Below are 12,784 nucleotides of genomic sequence, written 5' to 3'. Positions count from 1 at the left end.
TGCATTCATATTCATATTTCCTCCTCGGTTCCAACTATTAATACAGAAATGCAAATGCATCATTCTTTTCTTGAAATTTAAACACAGGTTTATAAACGGTCTCAGCAGTTCTTAAGTACATTTAGTAAAACAGGTAAACACTTACTAAAACACAGTCATTGTGTCCTTACATGCTGTCGTTTTAGCAGACTCTCAAACCAGTTTCAGTCCAGTAGTGTCCGTATCACTGCCGCCCAAAACCAGTATCACGAGCTCAGTGTGTCACATGGCCTTGCTTGACCAGATGGTGCTATTCAAAATGTTGCCAGAAGGGATAATGAGCATCACTCTCATGCCAACAGTTATGGCAAAGATTTTATTCTGCACGTTTGATCTGAGACACGACTGGTTATCCATCAAAGTTCAACACTTTAAAGTCCACAACTTTCCACACTCTGATAAGCACATCCCAGCGGTGACCGCCCCGCCGGTTCCCAGACTGCAGCCTTGGCGTTCGCTCTGGGGCTTATTTTTAGCTACACACATGGCACTTTTCCATTTTATCATTCTTTATTAAACATCTTACAAAGAAGTATTTAACTTTAATTAGTTTTACCAGAGTGTGCATGTTTATGGATGTTAGAGAAAAACATAATATAAAATAAAATATAAATATAAGGTGCAGATACTGCACATCTGCACCCCCCAACAGGTCACATGTGCATATAACCAAAAGTCAAATACAGAAAATAATCCTGCTACTTTGGCCCTAGTGCAACTCTCTGTTGGTCTTTGGTTTAAACTGCAAGAGTGGCTACAAATCTGTGGTTAAGCTGCACTTCCTGCTGTTTCTCCCTCTGTACTCGTTGCTCTTTAGGTCAGTATGTGGTAGTTTTCCATGTCCCAGTGGAGATTTCCTCTCGTGCAAGCTTTCCTCACGCGCACACTGAGCCCTCATCCTTTCTACACAAAATTCGTTTGTCTACTTCATAAACAAGACTAATAGTCAGCAAACATCTTGGCTTCACTTGGATTCTCAAGTTTAAAATACATGGAAAGTTTGGGAAACTATGGTTTACCCTGACGGGAGCATGAATGTGGACAGCAGCGGTGGCACCGAAATTTATTCAGTATTTGCTGAGGCATCAGATTCTCGACAGCTGGCAGTAAAGAAAGAGTCAGGAGGCTGGGTGTAGTGGACACCGGTATATGTCTAAGCACCGACCTGGCAGATCTGATTACAATGTTAAAAACATAGAGCTTAACCCTCATCAGTAACATGACAACTGTAACATGCTGTAAGTATGAGCACTTTTATGAAACTTCACTAAAGTGTATTATTGTGTTGTCAAGCTTGAATGCATTGTAAGTGAATGGGTTCTGTTTGTTCAGCTACAACTGGGAAGAAAAACTTTCTGACCAATAAGGTGGAGACGGTGGCATACTTGTGTTGTATCAGCCTATCGGAAGGTTTTTGAAGGTCTGATTTCAAGATATAACACTGGGACAGATGATAGTTTAACAAGGCTGTAGCAATATTACTGTTGTTATTGCTAATGACTGTTACGTGTCTCTGCTGGAGCAGACCTAGAGTAGATATTATGTTTTGTCTGTCCCTGCTCTCATGAACAAGGCATCTTTCAAACTGCTTGAAGGAATTTCTTCAGTTTCCGTAAGGATTTTGCCAAAGTTTAAGGTCATCCCAACACTGCGACACTCATTCTGAGTTCATTTGTGAAGTGTGACAGAACTTCACACAAATGCCAAACAGGACAACAGCAAGTTAAAACAATGCTGAAGTGTTTTTATTGTATGACGAGCAGAAAAGAATTTGAGGTTGCAACGTTATCCTTGTTGCACTGCAATCTTGGGATGTGAGAACCTGAAAGCCTGAAATCTGTACCCCATCCACAACACACCTTTTCTCTGTACTCCTCCCCAGCACCCTGCAGTCACATGCGCCTGCAGGTAGATAAAAACCTCAAAAGAGACACTGGTCGCCATTCTGCTCAGAAGCTTTTCAGGAGCTTTCAGAAGATTCACGAGTTCAGGCGTCTCCACCGTGCAGACATACAGGAGCAGGTATGGACCTCTCACTCGCTACAAAAACATCTGAGCTGTATTCGGTGCAATACTGTGAGCCAGTTTCTTGTTTAGAGTGGATGTTTCAGGCTACAGCAGCATTACAGTAACTTTTGTGCATTTTTCCTGCAGTAATTGTGCGTTTACAAACACATTTCAGCAGCACATGCAAACCATCACAGTATAAATGCAGCTCTCTGTTTCCATATTTGGCAACCTTTGGTCTTCCACAACAGCTCCAGGACGGTGTAACCAGGGCAACAGAGTAATATATTGTCCTAAAAGGATAATATTTTACCAAGCCTTGCAACATGCTGCAAATAGCGACGCGCTAAATAGCATGTTAGATAAACTGCCAAAAATACATCCAGAGGAGCAGGTGTTTGGTCTCTCACTCTCATGTCATGAGCTCTCAGCAGATGGTGGAACATGAGCCGCTTTGTTTTGGACTAAACTCCATGTTAAACTGGACTTTATGACAGAGAAATATGGAGTGAAAGGAAAGGCCTTACTTCAGCCTGCAAATCGGTTTTTAATGCACAGGAACTGGAAATTATTAACCTGATAACCTGGGAAGTCATTAGCTTACATACGTGTAAAATAAATATGAAATCATTTGTAAGCGTCAGTGTTTCATGTGATTTCTAAGTCATTTTTAACATGTGACCTGTTTGGTGTAGGATGCATTTGGTGGGCACTTTGGGGCTTTTTCTGACCTTGCTGCATCTCTCTAACTCGCTGCTGCTGGGAGCCTTTAACATCAAATCCTTCGGAGACACCAAAGCCTCCAACACCACTCTGATGAACATCATTACCAAGGTCTGGGACTTTTCCCTCTTTGGTAGATATGACAGTTTGTACAAAATGTTTACATCCACCCATTTGTAATGCAATTTGGGTCAGAGTGCTTTCAAAACCAATCCAGAAGTGTTATCTTGTGTGTGCGTTTTGAAATAGTTTGAACTGAATTTTGAGAAATGCTTTGGATGATTTGGCCTGTTGCAGAAGTAAACCTGAATATTCCCAGAATATTCCCACCTCTATGCTTAAGGAATGATCAATGAAATAACTGGATGTGCAACAGCTGTAGCGTTGCCTTTACAATCTAAAGCTTAACACATGAATTTTTTCGTGCAAGGTAAAATATAAACAAACGTGATGTTGCAAGATGGACAATCAGGTGATTCATTTTCATTTTTTATGTGTGTTTTGCAGATTGTCCAACGCTATGACGTCATTCTGATCCAAGAGGTCAGAGACAGTGATCTCTCAGCAACCCAAAAACTCATGGAGTACGTCAACAAGTGAGTCCACACACCGAACATGGAACATTCAGAGTAACACTGAGCATGAAATGCAAACGTATGGAAACATAAAAGTGTGTGTTTGTTTCCCCCCAGAGATTCTCCTCAGTACAAATACATCGTCAGCGAGCCTCTCGGTGCGAGCACCTATAAAGAGCGATATCTCTTCCTTTACAGGTGCACCACGATGAAAAAAATAAGTCTCTACTCTACACACAGTGAAATGATATTTATTCAGTTCAATTTTATTTACACAGCGCCAAATCACAACAAGAGTCGCCTCAAGGCGCTTTATACTGTCAGGTAGACCCTACAATAACACATACAGAGAAAAACCCAACAATCAAATGACCCCTATGAGCAGCACTTTGGCAACAGTGGGAAGGAAAAACTCCCTTTTGACAGGAAGAAACCTCCGGCAGAGTCAGGCTCAGGGAGGGGCGGCTGTTTGCAACAAAACATGGTTCGTTGCAGTGATGCCGTGTAAAAAGCATTTTTAGTTCTTGCTCTAAATATGTATTTTGTAGAAAGGGAAAAAATCTTTTTCATGGCAGAATGTGAATAGTTTGATTGTTTTCTTTGTTTCTTAAAGCCAAACAATTTAACAAAAATAAAAATGACTTGTTCACGTTGCCCGGGGTTAAAGTCAGGATTGGTGTTGGATCATCATCATCACTTAGACCTCAGAGGGTTAAAGAACCTCCCATAAGTTTCTCAAATAACCATTCAAAACAACTTGATTAAAAATTTATATTTCCAGCATGTTTGTAGTGTTTGAGGCATGTTTGAAGTAATTTAACGGCAAATCCTCCGTCTTTGTTCTGGCATAAACATACATCTTATACACACTCAGAATTCAGAAGAAGTGATTTAAAAAAAGGGGAAAAGCAGAACTACAATAAATTTGTCCCGAGAAGCAACTGGACATGTTTAGAAATGAAGTACACACTGGCAGCAAATGAAAAGGTGGTGATTTTCTCCACAGGGAGGCGCTGGTATCGGTGGCAAAAAGCTACACCTATGATGACGGCCCGGAGGAAACTGGACAAGACGCCTTTAGCAGGGAGCCGTTTGTCGTAATGTTCTCCTCCAAACACACTGGTAGGTGCTGTGGCTCGAGTTATACAGCTGTTTCTGCATCACACTGATAATGATGTGGATCCTCATTCAAACATTTGTGCGTGGTAGTTCCTGGGACATGTTAGTCACTAGTCCTTTATCATTCTCATGCGGTGTAAGCGCCTCCGTCACTGTCAACACTCCTTCGTTCCCTTCTCTTCTGTAGCTGTGAGAGACTTTACTCTGATCCCTCAGCACACCTCCCCAGAATCAGCTGTTCGGGAGCTAAATGCTCTCTATGACGTGGTGGCAGATGTCCGCGCTCGCTGGAACAATGATGTATTTACAGCCTACAAGTAAAAATCATTTATTTGGTGGAAAAACACACATTCGGTAAATGCGACTCACACTACTCTCCCTGCAGGACATCGTGCTGCTGGGTGACTTCAACGCAGGCTGTAGTTATGTGTCCGGGTCTGACTGGCAGCAGATCCGCATCTTCACTGACAAGACTTTCCATTGGCTGATCACTGATGCGGCCGACACTACCGTGTCGCAAACTGTCTGCCCTTACGACAGGTAGACAGATTGTGGCAGGTCGTTCTGATGTGTGCACGCAAACTCTAAACTCTAATCATCTTTCTGTGTTTGCAGGATTGTGGTCACTGCGGACATGATGAGAGGAGTGGTGAAAGATAGTGCGAAGGTGTATAACTACATGACGGACCTGAATCTCAAACAAGATCTGGTAACAGATGAATTTCAATCCTTATCTCTGTAAGAATTCATTTGAACTAAAAAGCACAACCTGCCTCATTCCCCGCTGACACTAATGGAAACGTCAATATAAAAAGTTAACATAATGCTGTATTCACTGCAACTGAGACCATAGACTCGTCAGCAAAATGTTTACTGAGCTCCAATCAGAAGAGAGGCATTCTACACAAAGGGCAAAGCAGTCGCCCCATCAGAAATCATGCAGTTTTAAAGCACTTTTGCTTTTTTAATATCAGCTTTGAGCTACAGAAAATCGAGCAACTTTGTAAAGCAGTGGCTGTAGTAACGACCACAGAGATGCAAACAAAATCATAATGCAGTGTATACTGTAGTGATGGCATTACCATGCAGGCACGTTGAGTTTTTCAGCACTGGAAAGAAACCTGTGGAAACTGAAGCCGTCTGCAGCACAAACTGTGAGCCACTAAAAGAACGGTTTCTCTGTCTCTCAGGCGTTGGCTGTCAGCGACCACTTCCCCGTGGAGGTGAAGCTGAGCGGTTAGGCTCACGTTGCTTGAACCGTGACTTCCACAAGCTTTCCACACATCGTGCTCAATCTGCAGCCAGCACAATGATCATTCAGTTGGGGACTACTGTCAGCCACAGCTTCATGAAATGCAAATGCACAATAAAGCCACTAAAAGAATTTCACTGAAAACTTGTGTGTTGTAAAGAATTCGGCTTCTTGTTGCAGTGGAGCACATTTGTCTGGAACATTTACTGAGACCCTTTGTTGATTTGGAAACCTTTAATAACGCGTGTGTATTTTATTTCACTTCCTTTGTCTGCTTAAATGTCTTCAGAGTTTAAAGTTTTTTAATTAATTTCCCAAAACAGCTCAAACACACAGCAAAACACTAACCTGCAAAACTGAGCCAAAAATGTTGAAAAAAAGCGGTAGAGTAATACAATCAGTCATCTTCAGTTACTCCTGTAAAGCTGAAATGTGTTCACCACATATGTTAACCTGTGATTTTTAAACACTGAAATGGAAAATCAGGTTGTCTGCATACAAAAAGCTAAAGACGCCTGGGAAATAGAGACACTAGAGTTTCTAATAGCGTCCAAGAGAAGTGTGCTTGGAGAGACGATAGCTGACTGCAGCCTCAAGATGGCAGTGATGTAGAAGCACATCACTTATGCTTTGGTATAACTGACTAGACAAGCACTGCTTGTCCTGGCTGAACAGTTGAGTTGGGGTTGCTGTAGTTCAGTTCTACTAATTGGAAGGTTTGCAGTTCAATACCAAGCTGCTGCAAAATACTTAGCCTCCCCCCCGAGGATGTAATATTAAAGTGAATATTACATCCTGTGAATATTACGTGCTGATTTCATCTCTTTACATGAAAGAACATTTACTTTTCCAGGAGTCACATTAGTGACTTGTAGCTTTAGGCTTAGTAGACGACTCACACATTGACAAATCCAAACACATTTGAGGGTAATATCAGAATCAGAATCAGAATCAGAATGGGTTTATTGCCAGATGTTGAGGTTTACAACATTAGGAATTTGCTGCGGTGCTTCAGTGCAGACAATAAGAATTAAAGTGCTATGTAGAAAGAAAGATATGTGCATGAGATATACATGAGATATGTACATGAGAATAAGAATTATGAGTGCTACGTAGAAAGATATATACATGATATATCCATGATATATACATGAGTGCAGGTGGTGATCAGTGCCAAACATGAAATGATGCAGTGACACAGCGTAGGGTCATGTGTTAGTGGCGGGGACAGTCATGTGGTTATTGTTCATGTGTCCCACAGCAGAGGGGAAGAAACTGTTCTTGTGGCGAGAGGTTCTGGTGCGAATGGACCGGAGCCTCCTGCCTGAGGGGAGCAGGTCAAACAGACTGTGTCCAGGGTGAGAAGGGTCAGCTGAGATCCGGGCTGCACGCCGCAGTGTCCTGGAGGTGTACAGGTCCTGCAGAGATGGGAGTCTGCAGCCAATCACCTTCTCAGCAGAGCGCACAACACGCTGCAGTCTCTGTTTGTCCCTGATAGTGGCTCCAGCGTACCACACGGTGATGGAGGAGGTGAGGATGGACTCGATGATTGCGGTGTAGAATTGCATCATCGTCCGTGTTGGCAGGTTGAATTTCTTCAGCTGCCTCAGGAAGTACATCCTCTGCTGGGCTTTCTTGATGACGGAGGTGATGGTGGGCTCCCACTTCAGGTCCTGGGTGATGGTGGTACCCAGGAAGCGGAATGAGTCCACAGAGGTGATGGGGGTGTCAGTCAGGATGATGGGGGGGAGTGGGGCTGTGTGCTTCCTGAAGTCCATAATAATCTCCACTGTCTTCTGGGCATTCAGCACCAGGTTGTTGTGGCTGCACCAGGACACCAGACGTTCAACCTCCCTCCTGTAGGCAGACTCATCCCCGTCAGAGATGAGCCCAATGACGGTGGTGTCATCTGCGAACTTGATTAGCTTGACAGACTGGTGGGTGGAGGTGCAGCAGTTGGTGTACAGGGAGAAGAGCAGAGGAGAAAGAACACAGCCCTGAGGGGAGCCGGTGCTGATGGTCCGGGAGTCCGAGACATTCTTTCCCAGCCTCACGTGCTGCTTCCTGTCCGTCAGGAAGTCAGTGATCCACCGGCAGATGGGATCAGGCACATTCATCTGGGAAAGCTTGCCTCGGAGATGGTCTGGAAGGATGGTGTTGAAGGCAGAGCTGAAGTCCACAAACAGGATCCTGGCGTAGGTTCCTGGGGAGTCCAGATGCTGCAGGATGAAGTGTAGGGCCATGTTGATGGCGTCGTCTACAGACCTGTTGGCTCTATATGCAAACTGCAGGGGGTCCAGGAGGGGGGCCGTGAGGGTCTTGAGATGGGAGAGAACTAGGCGCTCAAATGACTTCATGACCACAGATGTCAGAGCCACGGGTCTGTAGTCATTTAGTCCAGTGATCCTAGGTTTCTTGGGGACAGGGATTATGGTAGAGGACTTGAAGCAGGCAGGCACATGACATGCCTGCAGTGAGGAGTTGAAGATGCCAGAAAACACTGGGGCCAGCTCGTTTGCACAGTGTCTGAGGGTGGCAGGAGACACACCGTCTGGGCCGGGAGCTTTCCGAGCATTCAGACTCCTAAACTGCTTCCTCACATCTGCTTCATGAATATGAAGAGTTGTGGTCGGAGGAGGTGGTGTGAAATCCTCTTTTGTGTGGGGTGAGGAGGGGGGTGTTGCAGGTAAACAGTTTGAAGGTGGTGATGGCTCTATGTAGGGGGGAGAGGTGGGGGAATGAGTGTCCAAAGTGCCTCTATTGTTGGGGTCGTTGGAGGTGTGAAGGCTGCCTGATGGCTCGTCAAAACGACAGTAGAAGTCGTTGAGGGTGTTGGCCAAGAGCAAGTCATCAGTGGAGTGGGGGGTTTTAGGCTTGTAGTTTGTGATATTCCTAAAACCTTTCCACACAGAGGCCGAGTCATTCTCTGAGATCTGCTGCTGCATCTTCTCAGAGTGCTGATGTTTAGCAATGTCCACTTCCTTAGTGAACCTGTACTTGGCCTCTCTGTAATACTCTTAAATGTGTAAATGTAGTGCTCAAAGAAAACAGGGAGCACCACAGCAGAGGTCATTCATGTCTGTCACACACAGGACGTGACAGTGAAAAGTGTGGAGACACTGCACACCTGAAGTTTAGCCGATTGTGTTGCGCTGACACTCAGGTCCTTTTGAAGTGTCGTATATTGATTCAATTGTCCAAAACACAAACATACAAAGAATGAAAAATGCTCCTTGTTATAAGAATGCAAGATTCATTTTGATTTGGTTGTCCGCTGAATTTTTAACTCCTGGCTGACCCTTAAAAATGCATCCCTTTAGAGCCCTGGGGACCAAAAATGGTCCCGCCCCAAAAGTGCAATAAAAAGATTATATATTCATATTTTTTTTCACTTTAAATTGGTCAGTCTTTTAAAACTACTTCTCCCTGAAATATTCATATAAAGTTTTAATTCGATTGTCGTTGTTTTAACCCTTTAAATCCCAGTTTCATTACATGAGCGCCCTGTTTTTTTAGCCCCAAAAAACTAAATATTTTCCAAAAAGAACATTTGAAGTAATATTTGATTGTTATTATAATTAGGCCTTTAGATGGACCAAAGATTGGCACCAACATTCATTTTGATCGCCTTTTATTTTTTTTGCAGGAGCGCATTTCATAAAATGCACACACTATCGGTCCTAATCGACCACGCCCAAAAAAGTGCTATAAAAATTTATATATTAATATTTTATTCCACTTTAAATTAGCCAGTCTTTTAGACCTACTTCTCCTTGAAATATTCATGTCAAGTTTTAATTACATTTCGCGGATTTTAACCCTTTATATCCCGGTTTCGTCACATGAGCGCACTGCTTTTTTTGCCCCAAAAAGCATAAAACTTGAATATTTTCCAAAAAAAACATTTGAGGTAATATTCAATTGTTATTATAATTAGGCCTTTAGATGGACTAAAGATTGGCACCAACATTCATTTCGATCGCCTTTTATTATTTTTTTCAGGACCAGAAAATGGTCTCCAGGTGGCAAATGCTTCTCCTCTAGGCCGAAATAAGTGCATCTTCCCGGGGTAAGTCGCGACGATCACCGGGGCACGATCACCGGGGACTCCTTTTTCCAGCACATACGTCCGGTACCACGTGACAACAAATACGTCATTTCCTGTTGACTAAAAAAAAAAAGCACCCTCTCACGGTCCTAGGGACCGAAAATGGTCCCGCCCGATCAGCGGGCGAAGCCGCTGCTGCACGCCGGAAATGAGGCTTCATTTCCCGCAGGTCTGTCCAAGCAGCCCGCTGTTTTCCAGCAGGGATCAAATGTGGAGCAAGGGCGCCACCCGGTGGACAAATAAAAAAATTACAACTCTAAGGCTCATAGACCAAAACGAAACGGAAACATAAGTAATCACCAAGACATTAACAGTAATAATTCTGCAGTGAAAAATAGCGTTTATAATGGAAGTCAATGGGTCAAAAATGGTCCCAGGGCCTCTTAACATTCTCCACTGTCATTTGAATGTAGAGACGTCTGAGTTACAGAGATAATGAATGAGAACCACACGCTTTAATCCATTTAATGTATGAATCCAGACATTTATTTGGATATTTCACAGTAAAAACCAAAACATTTGTTAGAGATGACAAAGGCTTTGCCACATTTAGATGCACTAAAGGTCAGATTTGCTGTTAGTCCTTCATATGTGAGACTCTTTTGCAACAATTAGCAGTTTGCTCGCGTAAGCATACTGCAGGTAATGCTGAGTGATGGAGAAGGCTCGGCAGGTTGCCCGAGTGTACGGCTCTTCAAACCAAAACAAAAAGTCACACCCTAACCTCGAGTGTTTTTATTAACACCTTGAGGGGTAAATGCTGGGTTTTATCCCCCAAACATGTAGACTGCTCACTGCCTGATGTCAGATCACATCTGTAGCTGGTGCTACAAAGTGTGCAAACATGTTTCCCCTCTCTAAGCCTTTCTTCTCTTAAGCATCTCCAGATACATCCCCAGGGACTTCTGAATAGAGTCCTTGGTGATGAACTTGACAAAGTTATTGACATCAGCCTCTCTGTTAGCCGCCAGCTTGTCTATGGTTGGCTTCCTCATCATGGACTTTGTGAGCTGTCTGGCGTGATCTGCAAATGAAACAAATGCACATGTAAGGAAGCTGTGCATTCATATACAATTTCTTCTATGAATACTGACATGGGCTTCAATTCATTGCAAAATAGATTCAATTGCAGCACTATTGTGGAGCACCTTTTATTTCTTATGTGGGAAAGTGACATTTCTAACAGGTGCTGAAAGCTTATGCTCTTTCTCTGCCTCCTGCACATCCTGCCAAGTACCAGGATGTACTAAATACTGCTGTACAGATGGAAATACACCCATATCGACACTTCTGAGGTACGAGGTTACATCTCCCTACATGCGGGTTCGTGGCACCTCACCTTAAAACAAACATACACTGATAGCAGCTCATTTTTTCCCTACCTGCCTTGGAAATGTTACCTGCAATTTTATTACCCAAATGGTAAATGGACTGGTTCTTATGTAGCGCGTTTCTACTCATCTGAGCGCTCAAAGCACTGATGAGGCCAATCACCGTGATGTCATCTGCAAACTTAATGATGGTGTTGGAACCATCAGCAGGTCTGCAGTCGTGGGTGAAGAGGGAGTAGAGGAAAGGGCTCATCACACAGCCTTGTGGTACACCGGTGTTCATTGTGATGGTAGATGAGCAGCGGTTATCCAGCCGGACATGTTGGGGGCGGTTGGTCAGGAAGTCCAGTAACCATTTGCAGATGAGGGAACTGATGCCCAGGTCTGTCAGTTTCCTGATGAGTTGTGAGGGGTGGATTGTATTGAATGCTGCACTGAAGTCTATAAACAGCATTCTGGCGTAGGTGTTGTTGTTGTCCAGGTGTGAGAGGACAGAGTGCAGTGCGATGGAGACTGCATCCTCTGTGCTCCTGTTCTGGCGGTATGCGAATTGGTGGGGGTCCAGGGTGGGGGGGAGACAGGATTTGAAGTGTGCTAGGACCAGCTGCTCTAAGCACTTAGTGATGATGGGGGTGAGTGCTACTGGGCGGTAGTCATTGAGGCAAGATGGGTTGGAGTTTTTGGGTATCGGGACGATGGAGGTGGAGTTGAACCAGGCCGGTACCACAGCGTGGGCCAAGGACAGACTGAATATGTCTGTGAGCACTCCTGCAAGCTCCCCAGAACACGCTCTGAGAACACGCCCGGGGATGCCATCAGGGCCTGCAGCCTTGTGGACACTGATCCTGCTCAGCACTGCTCCTACATCGGTGGGGGAGAGAGTCATAGGTTGGTGGTCTGGTGTCATGTCTGCTTTGGTTGTGGTTGTGGGGTTCCCTCGCTCAAAACGAGCATAAAAGTTGTTGAGCTCATTGAGGAAGGAGACATCAGAGCAGAGGAGGAGCCAGACATTTGAAACACCCGGGGCTTAGCCCTAAAGGGTAGTATGCATGTGGGATTTTTTTTTTTTTTGGGGGGGGGGGAGGGGGGGGGTGTAGAAATGACTGAAAGATTAATAGGCTCTGTTTTGAGTTTTGTTCAAAAAAGAATGACTTCATATAGGGAAATATATATATCACACATGCAGGACACCTTAAACTAGTTTTTTAATTAAGCAGCGAGGCAGAACAAAGTCTGGCTGTATCAAGACACAGGGACTAAACCCCAATTCAACCAGACCCAGAACTGATCCAGAATTAAAACAGGACTACAACAGTTCAAAAGCAGGATTACTGAGGACTTAACCAAGACATAACCACAATCAGAACTAGATGATAGTAGCACTAAAAATCATCATAGACCTGCACTACACTTATTTATTTAATTCTACCAAAGTACAATATTTAGATTGAGAAAAGTTTATATAATTATTTAGCCTTGTTGTGCAAACAAGCTGCATAACTTAATAAATATAGAATTTGAAAAATAGCAAACCTAAAAAGAAACACTAGGTACGAGATACATGAGTACCTATGATACAGTGATACTTTTAGTAAGCAACCATTTGACTAACATGTGTGTCTCACCTGCT

The 12,784-nt window shown here is 43.8% G+C and overlaps 1 protein-coding gene across 2 annotated transcripts; it reads left to right on the top strand.

Annotated features, from left to right (window-relative positions):
* The first annotated feature begins 1,952 nt into the window (after positions 1–1,952).
* LOC113033040 (deoxyribonuclease-1) lies at positions 1,953–5,859 on the top strand. 2 transcript variants are annotated; one of them, XM_026186314.1, is made up of 9 exons: positions 1,953–2,061; positions 2,742–2,880; positions 3,277–3,365; positions 3,462–3,542; positions 4,351–4,466; positions 4,651–4,763; positions 4,849–5,003; positions 5,079–5,172; positions 5,654–5,859. In XM_026186314.1, the coding sequence occupies exons 2-9, from the start codon at positions 2,743–2,745 to the stop codon at positions 5,702–5,704; spliced, it is 837 nt and encodes a 278-aa protein (XP_026042099.1). In that variant the 5' UTR covers positions 1,953–2,061; position 2,742; the 3' UTR covers positions 5,705–5,859. The 2 variants fall into 2 exon arrangements, with proteins under 2 accessions (XP_026042099.1, XP_026042097.1); XM_026186312.1 differs by having other exon boundaries at positions 3,441–3,542.
* Positions 5,860–12,784: the final 6,925 nt, after the last annotated feature.

The sequence above is a fragment of the Astatotilapia calliptera genome, chromosome 12 (assembly GCF_900246225.1).
Source record: "Astatotilapia calliptera chromosome 12, fAstCal1.2, whole genome shotgun sequence".
Lineage (NCBI taxonomy): Eukaryota > Metazoa > Chordata > Actinopteri > Cichliformes > Cichlidae > Astatotilapia > Astatotilapia calliptera.
The sequence above is the reverse complement of the archived record's forward strand: the minus strand, read 5'-3'. Positions and strand labels throughout refer to the sequence as shown.